This window comes from Polyodon spathula, chromosome 7, assembly GCF_017654505.1.
Source record: "Polyodon spathula isolate WHYD16114869_AA chromosome 7, ASM1765450v1, whole genome shotgun sequence".
In the NCBI taxonomy this organism is placed as follows: domain Eukaryota; kingdom Metazoa; phylum Chordata; class Actinopteri; order Acipenseriformes; family Polyodontidae; genus Polyodon; species Polyodon spathula.
The window spans coordinates 15159619-15171312 of record NC_054540.1 but is presented as its reverse complement, the minus strand read 5'-3'; the positions used below and the strand labels follow the sequence as shown (position 1 = coordinate 15171312).

Genomic DNA, 11694 nt, shown 5'->3' with positions numbered 1-11694 from the left:
AAGCGGCCTGCACTCACCGGGCCTTCACCACGCAGCGCACAGACTCCTGTCCTGAACACACAGAAGCTTGTGTTCCATCAGGGCGGTTTACCTCCCTGGTGTGGACAACAAGGCAGCAGACCTCCTGTCCAGAGGGGCGCTAGAGAGCTCGGAATAGAGGTGGTGAAACAGAGTTGGGAGAGGTTTCGTACTGCTCAAGTCTACCTCTTCACCACAGCCAATTCCATTCATTGCCCCCTATGGTTCTCTGTGGAGAGAGACGGGCGTCCCCTGGGAGTAGACACGCTAGCTCACCCCTGGCAACAGGGGTTTTTGTATGCGTTCCCTCTGCTACCGCTATTGCCCCTGACATTAGAGAGGATCAGGATGGAGAGAGCACAGGTTTTGCTGGTTGCACCCAAATGGCAGAGGCGCCCCTGGTTTGCTCTCCTCTTCAACATGTTGTTGGGTCAACCGTGGCAGCTCCTGCTATGCAAAGACCTCCTGAGCCAAGCGGAGGGGTTATTATGGCACCTGAACCCAACCCAACTCCAACTCTGGGTCTGGCTGTTGAACAGAGCCGTCTATCCAGACGAGGTTTGCCAGATACAGTGGTAGAGATACTACAGTCTGCTAGGGTGCCGAGCACTAGAGCCCAGAATACATATAAATGGAAAGTTTTCCAAAACTGCTGCATTGCTGAAGGTCACGATCCAGTGACCTGCCCTATTGAGACAATATTAACCTTCTTACAACACCTGTTTGATGCAGGAAAATCCGTGTCCACTCTGAAGGTATACCTGGAAGCATTATTAGTGTGCCACGACAAAATTGACTCTGTGTCCCCTGGGGAACACTTCTTGGCAGTGCAATTTCTTAAAGGGGCTCGGAGGCTTCGTTCTCCCATGAAAAGCATGGTCCCCAAATGGGATCTGGAACTGGTATTGCGCGTCCTTATGGGCCCCCCTTTTCAGCCTGTACTGTTGGTAATCTGGAGCCATGACAGCTTTGGTACAGCTACCCATTCGGCAATGGTTGTCATTCCACTTGAAAGGGAACGTTAGATTATTACCGTAACCCTGGTTCCCTGAAAAGAATGACAACCATTACCCTTTGAGGTCGTGTCCCCAGCTGACCTCTGATTTTGAAAGAAAATGGCGATATGCTACTGTGAGGACAACTGTCTTCAACAGGAGGTGGGAGGGACTTCCTCCTCACAGCAGGGCCCTGACAGGGCAGATTTTTTATATCTGCTCAGTGATTGGCGGTCAGAGAGGGGCTCTTCTCATTTGGTAATGGTTGTCATTCTTTTCAGGAAACCAGGGTTATGGTAATAACCTAACGCAGGGGTGCCCAATCCTGGTCCTGGAGGGAACATGGGGCTGTTCCACCCCTGAGCCTAACCCCCTAATATTCTTAAATTGCCTAAAATGAGATTGAGGCAAAGGACTTTTAGTTTTGTTATGGTAACTGATGTAACCTGTTTTATTTTATATTTTTTTGTTTTTGTTTTGTTATAAAGATACTTAATCATTTATTTTATGTAGATAAGAGTTAGGAGTGGAATGTTAGTTCTATACTAGAATAAATGTCGACCTGTCTTGCTTGAAGTCTTGGCCAGTATTTTTTTGTAAAATACATTTTCTGTAACATATTCTGTATATATGAACACCATTCTACGTTCCCCTTTGTACTTGTTTACAAACTAGGCTGCATCCTAGTCTAGCACACTGATCCCTTAGCTTTCATCAGTATGACAGATCATAGAAACATAATGCATAGTATTGTACCTAGTTGGAGGTTGGACAGCAAATTAGAAATGTGTTTGTTTGTCGGTGTATTCTGTTATATGTATACTGTAACAGTTTGACTTCCATAAAAACAGAATCATCAGGCTACCCGTGAGCCCTATAGAATGTGGCAGTCATTTACCGTTAGAACGCGTGTTTTACAACTGCATAAATTAAACTGCATGCCGGTATTTGCACCTCATATCACAAAGTTACAGTTTTAAAAAATGCATCACGAATGAACATGCACTTCAACCTGAATTCAAGCATGAACAAAGAGCTTGATTTGATTGGTGTACTGCTTTCACTGGCCGAGTTGTGATTGGCAGGCATGCGCTTGGAGTTTCTGCACTGATTCACGATTGGTGGAGGGTGAGAGATTGCTAAAATAGCGGAAGTGCTATTTAGAAACAATGTAAGAACATCGTGCATTTACTTCTGTGACTGTTCGCTGACTAATTATAATATTGTGAGGCTCAGTCTATTGAATAGTGTCCAGTGAATACAAAGAGTCTGTTTCTGTGTCTGTTACAAAGAGAGGTCGTCACAGCTGGACCATGGAGGTGGAAAAAGAACTAAAAAAGGTAAGACTTCCTCATAACGTGCTCAGAGTGCTTTTATTTTATGTGACAACGCCCAAAGGTGTACGTTTTTCAGTGCAGTGAAATTAATAGTAGCGTTGGGAAAGACAGGAGATTCATCCTAAATTTACAAGTGAAAACCAACAGAAACCAAATAGAATAATGAGTTGATAGAAGGGAAATGCAGTTAAGATGAAATACAGTAAACAATTATTGGAAAGGTGCAAAGATTTCTGATACAGTTTTGTGTGATATATAATTTTTTCTGCATGGTGGTGGAATAGTTTGGAGGTCTTTTTAATTATGTGATTTGTGCAATAATCAACTTGTTAAAGTTACTTTTTAAATGTAGCCTATGTGGAGTGGAATGTTATTGAAAAAAAAAAAAGTACAATGAGTCTATTATGCTACTCAAAAAAAGCATAAAAAAATGAGTGTAGGCTTTATTCTGACGCTGTAAGACAGATGCTTTGGCCAGTAGCTGGTGCACTACACGCGTTCCTAATATAACTACTCGCTTCCCTTTTTCTGTAAACTCCAGGCCAATAAAATAGAAACATTTGTCGTTCTTCAGTCCTGATGTTAACCTACTGGCAGTAGTGCTTTGGGCGTTTCTACTGCTGCCTGTATAATTACTACTGCCTTTTTGAGTGTTATATAAGTTTGCTTCTGTGTGCCCACTGTAGAAAAAAATAAACTAAGAAATGTAAAGAAACAGTCAGGGGGTTACCAAAGTTCGCACTTCCAGTCTTCGTCTTTGTTCCAAATGATTTGATTGTAACAATTAAACCTTCATCCAGACCCTAAATAGTTAAGTATCTAATTGTGTTTAATTTCAGCATGGTGCATACGAAAAGGTCACTTCAGAAAACATAACTTTAAAAGGAGCAGTGGAGACTTCTAAACCATATCTTGGCATTCTAATCAACTGCATATTAGAACCAATCCCTCAAATGTAAACACTTATGGGTTTGTTACCCTCTAGGTTTTCTTCCCTGGTTATGCTAAAAGCACATGTTCATCATTGTCTATGTGTTATGTTGTAGTACACTTGTAATTCATTAGGTGTAACTGTGTAAACAACTGAGACTGTTGACAAAATATAAAGCCTTAATTGTGTTAGATAAGCAAAGGATGTAGTTATTTTTTGAGTGTGCTTGTGGAACACAGTAAGCCTGCTTTTCATATATTGACAATGATGATAACAGGATGCCATCATAATTTAGCAGTTTTGCAACGATGCTTCATGGTTTGTTATACTGATTTGCGAAATAAGAGGAAACGGCAACACCCATATTTCCAATGGCTTTTAATAAACACCCATTTAAACAGCCCCACCCTGGAAAACACAGTTACATATATGGAGTTTATGAACTAGGCACAGCCATTTACAAATATTGACATACTTTTATTGAACAGTGGTTTTGTTATAAATGGAATGAGTCAGCACTGCTCTGGCAGTGTTCTGAAACAATCCTTATTGTAATTATCATTCTTTCTGAGAAATGTAATGGTGCAATTCAGTTGTCCAAAGACTTAGGAGTTTGAGCCTTCTGAATGCTTGTCTCCTGAGAACATCAAATTCTACTACGTTAGGATAATACCAATTTGCATGCCTGATTCACCAGGAATGAAAAAATAATTGGTTCACTTCAATGTATTTACACACTCTTAAATAGTTGCCCTTATAAGGAAGAAAAGTTTCAGTGTTTTACTACAGACAGGGCTGGTGTATAGACTTACTCATGGAGTTCAAGTAGGGTTTTGTTCATGAGCCAGAAAGACTCTCGCTAAAGACATGTTTTGAAAAGAATTGGCTTTGAAATACATTTTTCAAAAAATATTTTTCATCTCTCATAGGGAACATTTTTAAAAAAATAGCGTTGTCATTGAATGCAATTCCTTGACCAAACAAGTACTAAAATACCTAGATGTAATCACTTCTTTTATTAAATTAAATATTATTTTGAAGGAATTTCTGAATCCCTTGACACCATTGCTAGAACATGAATGTTAAATAACAGTATCTATTAAATATAATAATCTTCCTCTACAGATTGAGCTGTTATTTCAATGGGTCTTACAGCATTATTTGATTAATTGACAGACATCTAAGTAGTATTTCTCTATAAAGAATTGTTTGTGAAGTTTAATAATTACATTTTTTGGTTTGATGAAAAGTACATTTGTTCTTAAGTGTGTGTGTTGAGACACGTGAGGCATAGAAAAATGCCTCTAAGTGAAATTCCAGGTAAACCTGCGCAAGCCATAGTAGTTCATGTAATAGCAATGATGTAAAACCACCAAGTTGGAGCAAGCATGTTGTGGTGAACAAGTCAAGCAGGTTCAGTAATAGTGAAATATCCTATGGTGATGAAATTAAAAATAACAAAAAAAGAAAAGTTAGATTATCCCGGTGTTGTGAAATATCTAAGTAGCATTTCTGTGAGTTAATTTACAGTATCATCTGACGAGTTTTCTTTCATAATTTCCATTTTATTCTCAGATCACCCTCGGACATGAAACAGGATCGGGTGCCCAGTGTTTGAAATGCAAGGATAAATGTGAAGGTTTTGAGCTGCACTTCTGGAGGTTTGTATTGCTGAATGTAATAACCTTGTTTTTCCTTAATGTTGTTTTTATGTAAACCCAAGCATACTGTACAGTAATGTATTTAGTCACAATATGCAAAAAAAGTAAAGGTATATTTATAGTAAAATAAGACAGGCTGCAGCTGCTCTCCATGTGTAAGAACATTATGTATTACAGCAGATGAACATGCGCTTTTGCATAATACCATTCTAGCTTATAAAGACATTGATAAAAAAAAAAAAAAAAAAAAAATTGTGTTGAAATATGTCTCGATTGGTTACCGAGTTTCATTTTAGTATGATTTATACATCACGCAAAGATCTGTTTTTGTTATATTTTTGTTTATTTTGTAAGCCTATATTTACCATCGAACAAGACATTTCCCATATTGCCCTTCAGGTGTGCCCCTTAAGATGAGGGGAGTTTAATTTGTGATAGTGATTATTTATTTATTAGATGCTGGACTGGAATCTAATCCTTGAGCGTCCTCATCTTTTTCCTCACCAATGGTTTCTTCCACTCAGGCATCCAGTTCATCAGTGCTTTGTCAACACATGAGGTCACCTTAGGGATTGGCAGCATATCCAGTAATGGGAAACAAGTACAATGCATCTCTGGACAAAAGTGCAAGAAGAGCTAAATCTCTTTTCCCTAACATGTGCCTTTTATATGCCAGCAACAATTGATTGATGGAAATTCTTAATCGGACTGTTTTAACATGGCTCGGCTTCAGCCTTGCTGTGTGGGGTCTGTATCTGCTCCATATTATTTCACATGGAAAGGGATTGCAAAGGCAACAAGTGCCAGAATCTAAAGAATTAACATAAATGCGGTTTGACATGAGTGGATTTTGTAATTGCACTTTGCTGTTTAGGCCTGCTAGCCACTTTTAGCCGCTTGGCTCAGCCGTGGAAACACCCTGTTGTGTTGCCGGAAAAGCCATAACCGGGAGCGCCAGGCATGGGAAACGGGGCATTATTCAAAAAGATTCAACTGAAATTCTTAAAATAGTTTGTGTAATTCAGTACAGTACATCAGGTTGATCATTTTCTGTTAGTATTACAGGACACATACTGACTGTGTTCTTTGTGTTAATCAGTCATGTCATAGTTGATCGCTAATAGTTGATTGCATCACTGAGCTGAAGTGTGATAGTGTGAAGGTTTTTCCACTGTTAACTTGAGTGACTGTATGCAATTCTACGGGCTTTGGTGCATTGATAAGGCACTTTAGTTATGTAAATGTGCTACACATTTAATCTGTTTTGTTACCTTGAATTTGCAGAAAGATTTGTCGAAACTGTAAGTGTGGCCTGGAAGATCACGATGTGCAAACCACCACAGAAGACGACAAGAAAATTGGCAAGCTGTTGGAGGACACTAAATACACCAGCCTCATTGCCAAGCTGAAGACTGACGGGGTGCACCACTACAAGCGCAATGTGGTTACACTGACCAACCCTGTGGCAGCTAAGAAAGATGTGGCCATCAAAGCTGTGACCTACGAGTGGACTCCTCCTGTCCCTAATCAGGCTATGGTAAGGTCAAAACGGAGAAGCTTAGGATGTAATCAAATCTTGGATGGAAAACGAAGAGCAGTAAGCACCCACTAGAGAGCCCAGTTTTCTATACATTTTATATTCTGAAAATATTTTCATTAAAGAGCCAGTATCACATCTATCTAAGTTTTGTAAGAATACCTGTGAAATGTATTGGACCTTGCTGTGTTGTTTCTTTATCATCCCAGTGTAACATTCAGTACTTTTCAGGATTATGTACAACTTTGGGGCAACTCCAGTCTGCCTGAAGCACGGTTACAGTGTTTAAATTCTCTAGGTTATTTGGCAGTATTTGAATGACAGGTTACTTCTGCTAAGGTGAGCATGCCTGCTTTCGCAGTTACTTTTGAAAACATTCTCAGCATTACTTTTCAGTAGTAGTCTTGAATTTAGGAATTTAATTTCAGCTTTTATGTTGATAATGCACAAAGAAATTTGTTAGACCACCCTGTGCGAGGGGTGACATGGAAAAGCAAGAGAATGCCAAAACACAGTATGAAAACGTTTTTAAGTAAGGTTCAATTGTTCATTAATTAAAAATAATTCAGGTACAACACTGTGAAGGTTAAACTATAATGCTGGATCTGAAAGAATAAGTAGCGGGGTTCCGAAAAAATAGTGTTATACGTCCATACGTGTTGTTATTTAAATAAACATACCTTTTCATTGTTAACATCCTGACAACTTTTTAAAAGTCTGTTTAAAAAGCCTCTTCAAAGTGTCTGCTCTAGTGCACTGGGGTTTGAGATCTGTCCTCTAAATCACGGCAGGAAGAGTAATTAAAAATAAATAAATAATTAATTAAACATAACAAGTTCTCAGTATTTTCTGTTCTGTACCACATCATGGATCATTATTATTGTGTTATAGGTGCACTAGAGCAGACATTTTGAAAAAAAAAAAAAACTTTGAAATGGATTGTAAAGTTATAAGTGTAAAAAGCTGTCCTGATGTTAACAAGAAGAAAAACTACAGGTGAGTTATTTAAACTGTTGTAGTACTCTTTAAGGCACATGCTGAGGGCCACCTACTGACATTTTGCAAATAGGATCGGAATTCTGTAACATTAAGTAACTACCAAGTATTTGAAATGCAAATTCTAATTTAATTTGCTCATGTGCAGTTGGCTATATTTAATGTATTAAATACATTTTTTTGATTAAGGTTTTGGAACCTAAAAAGCAAATTGCTAAAGATATTTTTAACTGGATTTTATTTGTAACCTTTTATTTATTTTTAGATTTTATAATAAATATCATTTACATAAGTTAGAAGTACTTTATAATGTTTGTATATGGGCATATCTTTTAATCTTGAAATTAATCTTAGTACAGTCGAGTGAAATCATGTAGCACTCACATTTTAAACTTCTTGAACATCAGTGGAATATCTTTAGGGATCAATGAAGAAGTATACTGTGAAGTCCCAGGCAATACACATACTCTCTCTCTCTCTGTCTCTCTTTCTCTCTCTCTCTTCTAATGGGTATTAATTCCTTTAATTCAGGCTGTGCGCTACATTGAGTTGCTACCAAAGGAGAAGCAGCCCGTGGCCGGCACTGTGGGGGCTGTGTACCGTAAGAAACAGATGGCTAAGCAATTGCCTGAACATGATCAGGACCCAGCGAAATGCCATGAGTTGTCCCCTAATGAAGTGAAGCAGATGCAGCAGTTTGTTAAGAAGTACAAGGATGAAGCCCTGGGAGTTGGGGACATCAAGGTCCCCGAGGAGATGCAGGCGCAGAATAAAGAGAAGGGTCCGAGTGAGGCCGGAGACCGAGGCACAACTGCAGCGGTGGGAGCTCTGGGCAGCAAGACGGCTCCTTCAAAAGGAGCAGCTTATGTAAGTGTGCCTGGTGATGCCAGCAAACTCATTTTTAGTCGTGAAAGGCAGGATTGAATTCTGTAAGTAGTCGTGCATGATTTTAAAATTGATTCATTTTTTCCCCTTGGGAACAGAAGAGTATTGTTGGTTGGAGTTTCTTTACGTAGAAAACATAAAAGGCCAATTTTAAGTATTGCATATGTGTATATATTTTACTTTTTCATTTATATGATTTATTTTTAGATTATTTCTGTATGTAATTTCTTTAGTGTCCTGCTAATCTTATCTGTAATATACAGTACTGTGCTACATTTAATCTGTTTTATCTTGGTAGATACAACAAACGTATTAAACCAGTTTCAGAGCATTTTATATTAAACAATAAAAGTTTGTAGGAAATTGTGTTTCCCCTCCTCTACTGCAGAGATAACCCAGCTATCCTCTAAATCAGTTTTACATTTCCACAGTGTACATGCTCCCTGTCCTAATGTAATCTATGTTTTGACATTTAATAAAAAGAAAAAGTTACAAAACCCTTCTGTGCTGCACGGAAATTACCAGCAGATGGCGGCAGTATGCCGTGTAAGGAAAGCCTGCCAGTTGCATGGGCGTAGAAAATGACCTCCTTGCTCGCTTCAGACCTAGTCCATGGGAAAAATAATTCATACCATCTCACTTGAGAGTCTATTTCTGCTATAAAAAAAAGCCTTTCTAAAAAATGTAGTTCTAAAATTACTTAAGGAAATAATGTTAAAAGCAACTGTACCACCTAAAAAAGTTAAGTATATTGTAATAAAAAAAAGTGTGCATTAATAATAATAAATACATTTTAAAGCGTTTTTTTTTTTTTTTCTTAAGCAACACACAGGTTTTATTTTGTAGTATTTCTGCCCTGAAATCAGAGATTGTGTGTATCTGATTCATAGTACATTTGTTAGTAAATATACTATCAACATCATGCAGTTTTAATAGTTTTGTTTTTGTTTTTCAAGTGCTATTTATGCAAATAGAAAGTTTCAGTTCTCTTCAGCTAAGTAACAACACACTCATACTCTGTCTCTCCCTGACTGGCAGTCTTGTTACCGGTGCCAGCTGTGCATGAAGGAAGGAGACCCTGCTGTGTATGCTGAACGTGCTGGCTATGAGAAGCTGTGGCATCCAGCTTGTTTTGTGTGTTGCACCTGCAATGAGCTTCTGGTGGACATGATCTATTTCTGGAAGAAAGGAAAACTATACTGCGGCCGACACTACTGTGACAGCGAGAAACCTCGCTGTGGTGGCTGTGATGAGGTACGAAGGACAGCACCATCTTTTTAATATCATAACCACAAAGAATTGAATCCTATATGTAATGTATATGTATTTTGAGTTTCAGAATATTCGCTTTGCAAATATGAAAATGTGGTGGATCCCAGTTATTTTCACTGTAATTTCTATGCTGATCAAATTGTTCCAGGCTCTGCTGTGTACCAGCCTTGACAGAAGATATACACTTTTGACTACAAGGCAACAGTTGTAGAGATTCTGGCTGGACCACTTTCTTTTATAGGGTTGTCCTGATGTTGTAGTCACCGGTATTGATCGGCATCTTGCTTTTCTCTCTTTCTCTTGTTTTAACTCATCTAGCTGATATTCAGCAATGAGTACACCCAGGCGGAGGACCAGAACTGGCACCTGAAACACTTCTGTTGTTTTGACTGTGACTGTGTCCTTGCTGGAGAGATTTATGTCATGGTGAATAACAAGCCTGTTTGCAAAGCCTGCTACATGAAGAACCATGCTGCGGTAATGACCTTTTTATGTGCTGTTAGTTAGTGTCTGTTTAAACAGGAGCTTTTAATGCTGGCCTACAGGAGTGGATGTTAATCAGTATTCTTCATTAAGACTTGACTTTAAGAAATATGTTCTGTATACAGAACTGCTGGTGTCCAGCTGAGAGTCTGTTTTGCCACTTTTAAAATTGCCCTTTGGAGTCACAAAGAAGGGGACCAAATAGTGAAGCAAGAACATAAAACAAATACAAGACTAGCAAGAAACTGTAGAGGAGATGCTACTAAAATCTATTAATTTGGAAAATAAACTTTTAAGAAAAATAATCTGCAGCATTTACCGGTACAAGACAATACACAACTTTCAAACAAGTAGTTTAACACTGTTTAAAAGATATTTATCACTTAAAAAAAAAAAGAAATGTAATTTTGCTAAGGCAGCCAATCTGGGTAATTTTATTTTCTCCCAAAAATGTATTACCGGGTACTCTGAATATGAAAATGTGTACAGTTCATTTTATGATTTTCTCGTATGTCAATGAATTCAAGAGACGGATTATCATTTTGCTAACATTGTTGTTTTTTTTTCCTGTTCCTATAGGTGTGCCAAGGCTGTCGGAATGCTTTAGAACCAGAGGCTCAACGAGTGACCTATGGCAACTTCAACTGGCACGCAGAACCAGAGTGCTTCCTTTGCTCCTGCTGCACCAAATGTCTGATTGGCCAGAAGTTTATGCCAGTTGAGGGGATGCTCTTCTGTTCAGTGGAATGCAAAAAGAAAATGACATCTTAAATGATAGCTGTAAAAAAAAAAAAAAAAAAAAAAAGTTACTGAAGCTTTACTTATTCTGTACAACCAGGAACCCTTTCAATACTGTTAAACTCGTAGCTGAGAAGGTTAAGATCCTGGTTATTATGCACATATTCTACTGATCTCTTAATGAGCAACAATACTAGGCTGAGCCTATATTCAATTAGATTTATATAGGCAGTAAATGTTTTTTTTTTTAAGTGATAAAACTATCATGTACATGCCAATGTCCAGATATTAATGACCACTTTTTAGGCACTTAGAAATGTTATGCATTCATTATCACTATGTAAATGCAAACCATGTATGCTGTATGTGGAACATTTGTAAATGTGCAGTTTTGCACAATAAAATACTTTTGCAATACTTTGAAATTCATATAAGTTTGGATAATTGCAAATATTTGTAAGCATTCGCACGGGGGAAGTTCGTAAGAGTTTGCAAATCCGCCAGCCGCATCGCCTCCTACTGCTAGTGTATTTTAAATTATTTCACCAGGCAACTGCATATTTCCAGTGTTCTGGAAACCCCTCTGCAAAGCTAATACATAATTCTAACACCATACTTCACTTTGACCTGTGATCTAAGATGTGATTGATTTATTTATTTATTGATTTTTTAAATCTCTTTTTCATATTTTGTTGGTTTTGTGGATGTTAAAGACCTAACATAATTTCCCAAGACATAGGCTTTATACTCTCTCCTGTGTTCTGTGATTCTGTAGATCGTGGGTGTCGTGCAGTGCCAATTTTTTGTGAAGCTGGTGCCTCCAGTGTCAAAATCTTGTATC

The 11694-nt window shown here is 38.1% G+C and overlaps 1 protein-coding gene across 2 annotated transcripts; it reads left to right on the top strand.

Annotated features, from left to right (window-relative positions):
- Positions 1–2155: 2155 nt before the first annotated feature.
- LOC121318231 (testin-like) lies at positions 2156–11270 on the top strand. Of its 2 annotated transcripts, XM_041254685.1 has the most exons (7): positions 2156–2353; positions 4857–4942; positions 6227–6479; positions 8007–8342; positions 9399–9614; positions 9951–10109; positions 10695–11270. In XM_041254685.1, the coding sequence occupies exons 1-7, from the start codon at positions 2327–2329 to the stop codon at positions 10884–10886; spliced, it is 1269 nt and encodes a 422-aa protein (XP_041110619.1). In that variant the 5' UTR covers positions 2156–2326; the 3' UTR covers positions 10887–11270. The 2 variants fall into 2 exon arrangements, with proteins under 2 accessions (XP_041110619.1, XP_041110620.1); XM_041254686.1 differs by lacking the exons at positions 2156–2353; positions 4857–4942 and adding an exon at positions 5509–5689.
- Positions 11271–11694: the final 424 nt, after the last annotated feature.

Bases quoted from the DNA above. Each gene is read 5' to 3' on its own strand.
- LOC121318231 (XM_041254685.1), top strand. From the start codon at position 2,327: ATGGAGGTGGAAAAAGAACTAAAAAAG. The intron at 2,354-4,856 runs GTAAGACTTCCT...TTTTATTCTCAG, and splicing joins TGGAAAAAGAACTAAAAAAG to ATCACCCTCGGACATGAAAC. The intron at 10,110-10,694 runs GTAATGACCTTT...CTGTTCCTATAG, and splicing joins ACATGAAGAACCATGCTGCG to GTGTGCCAAGGCTGTCGGAA.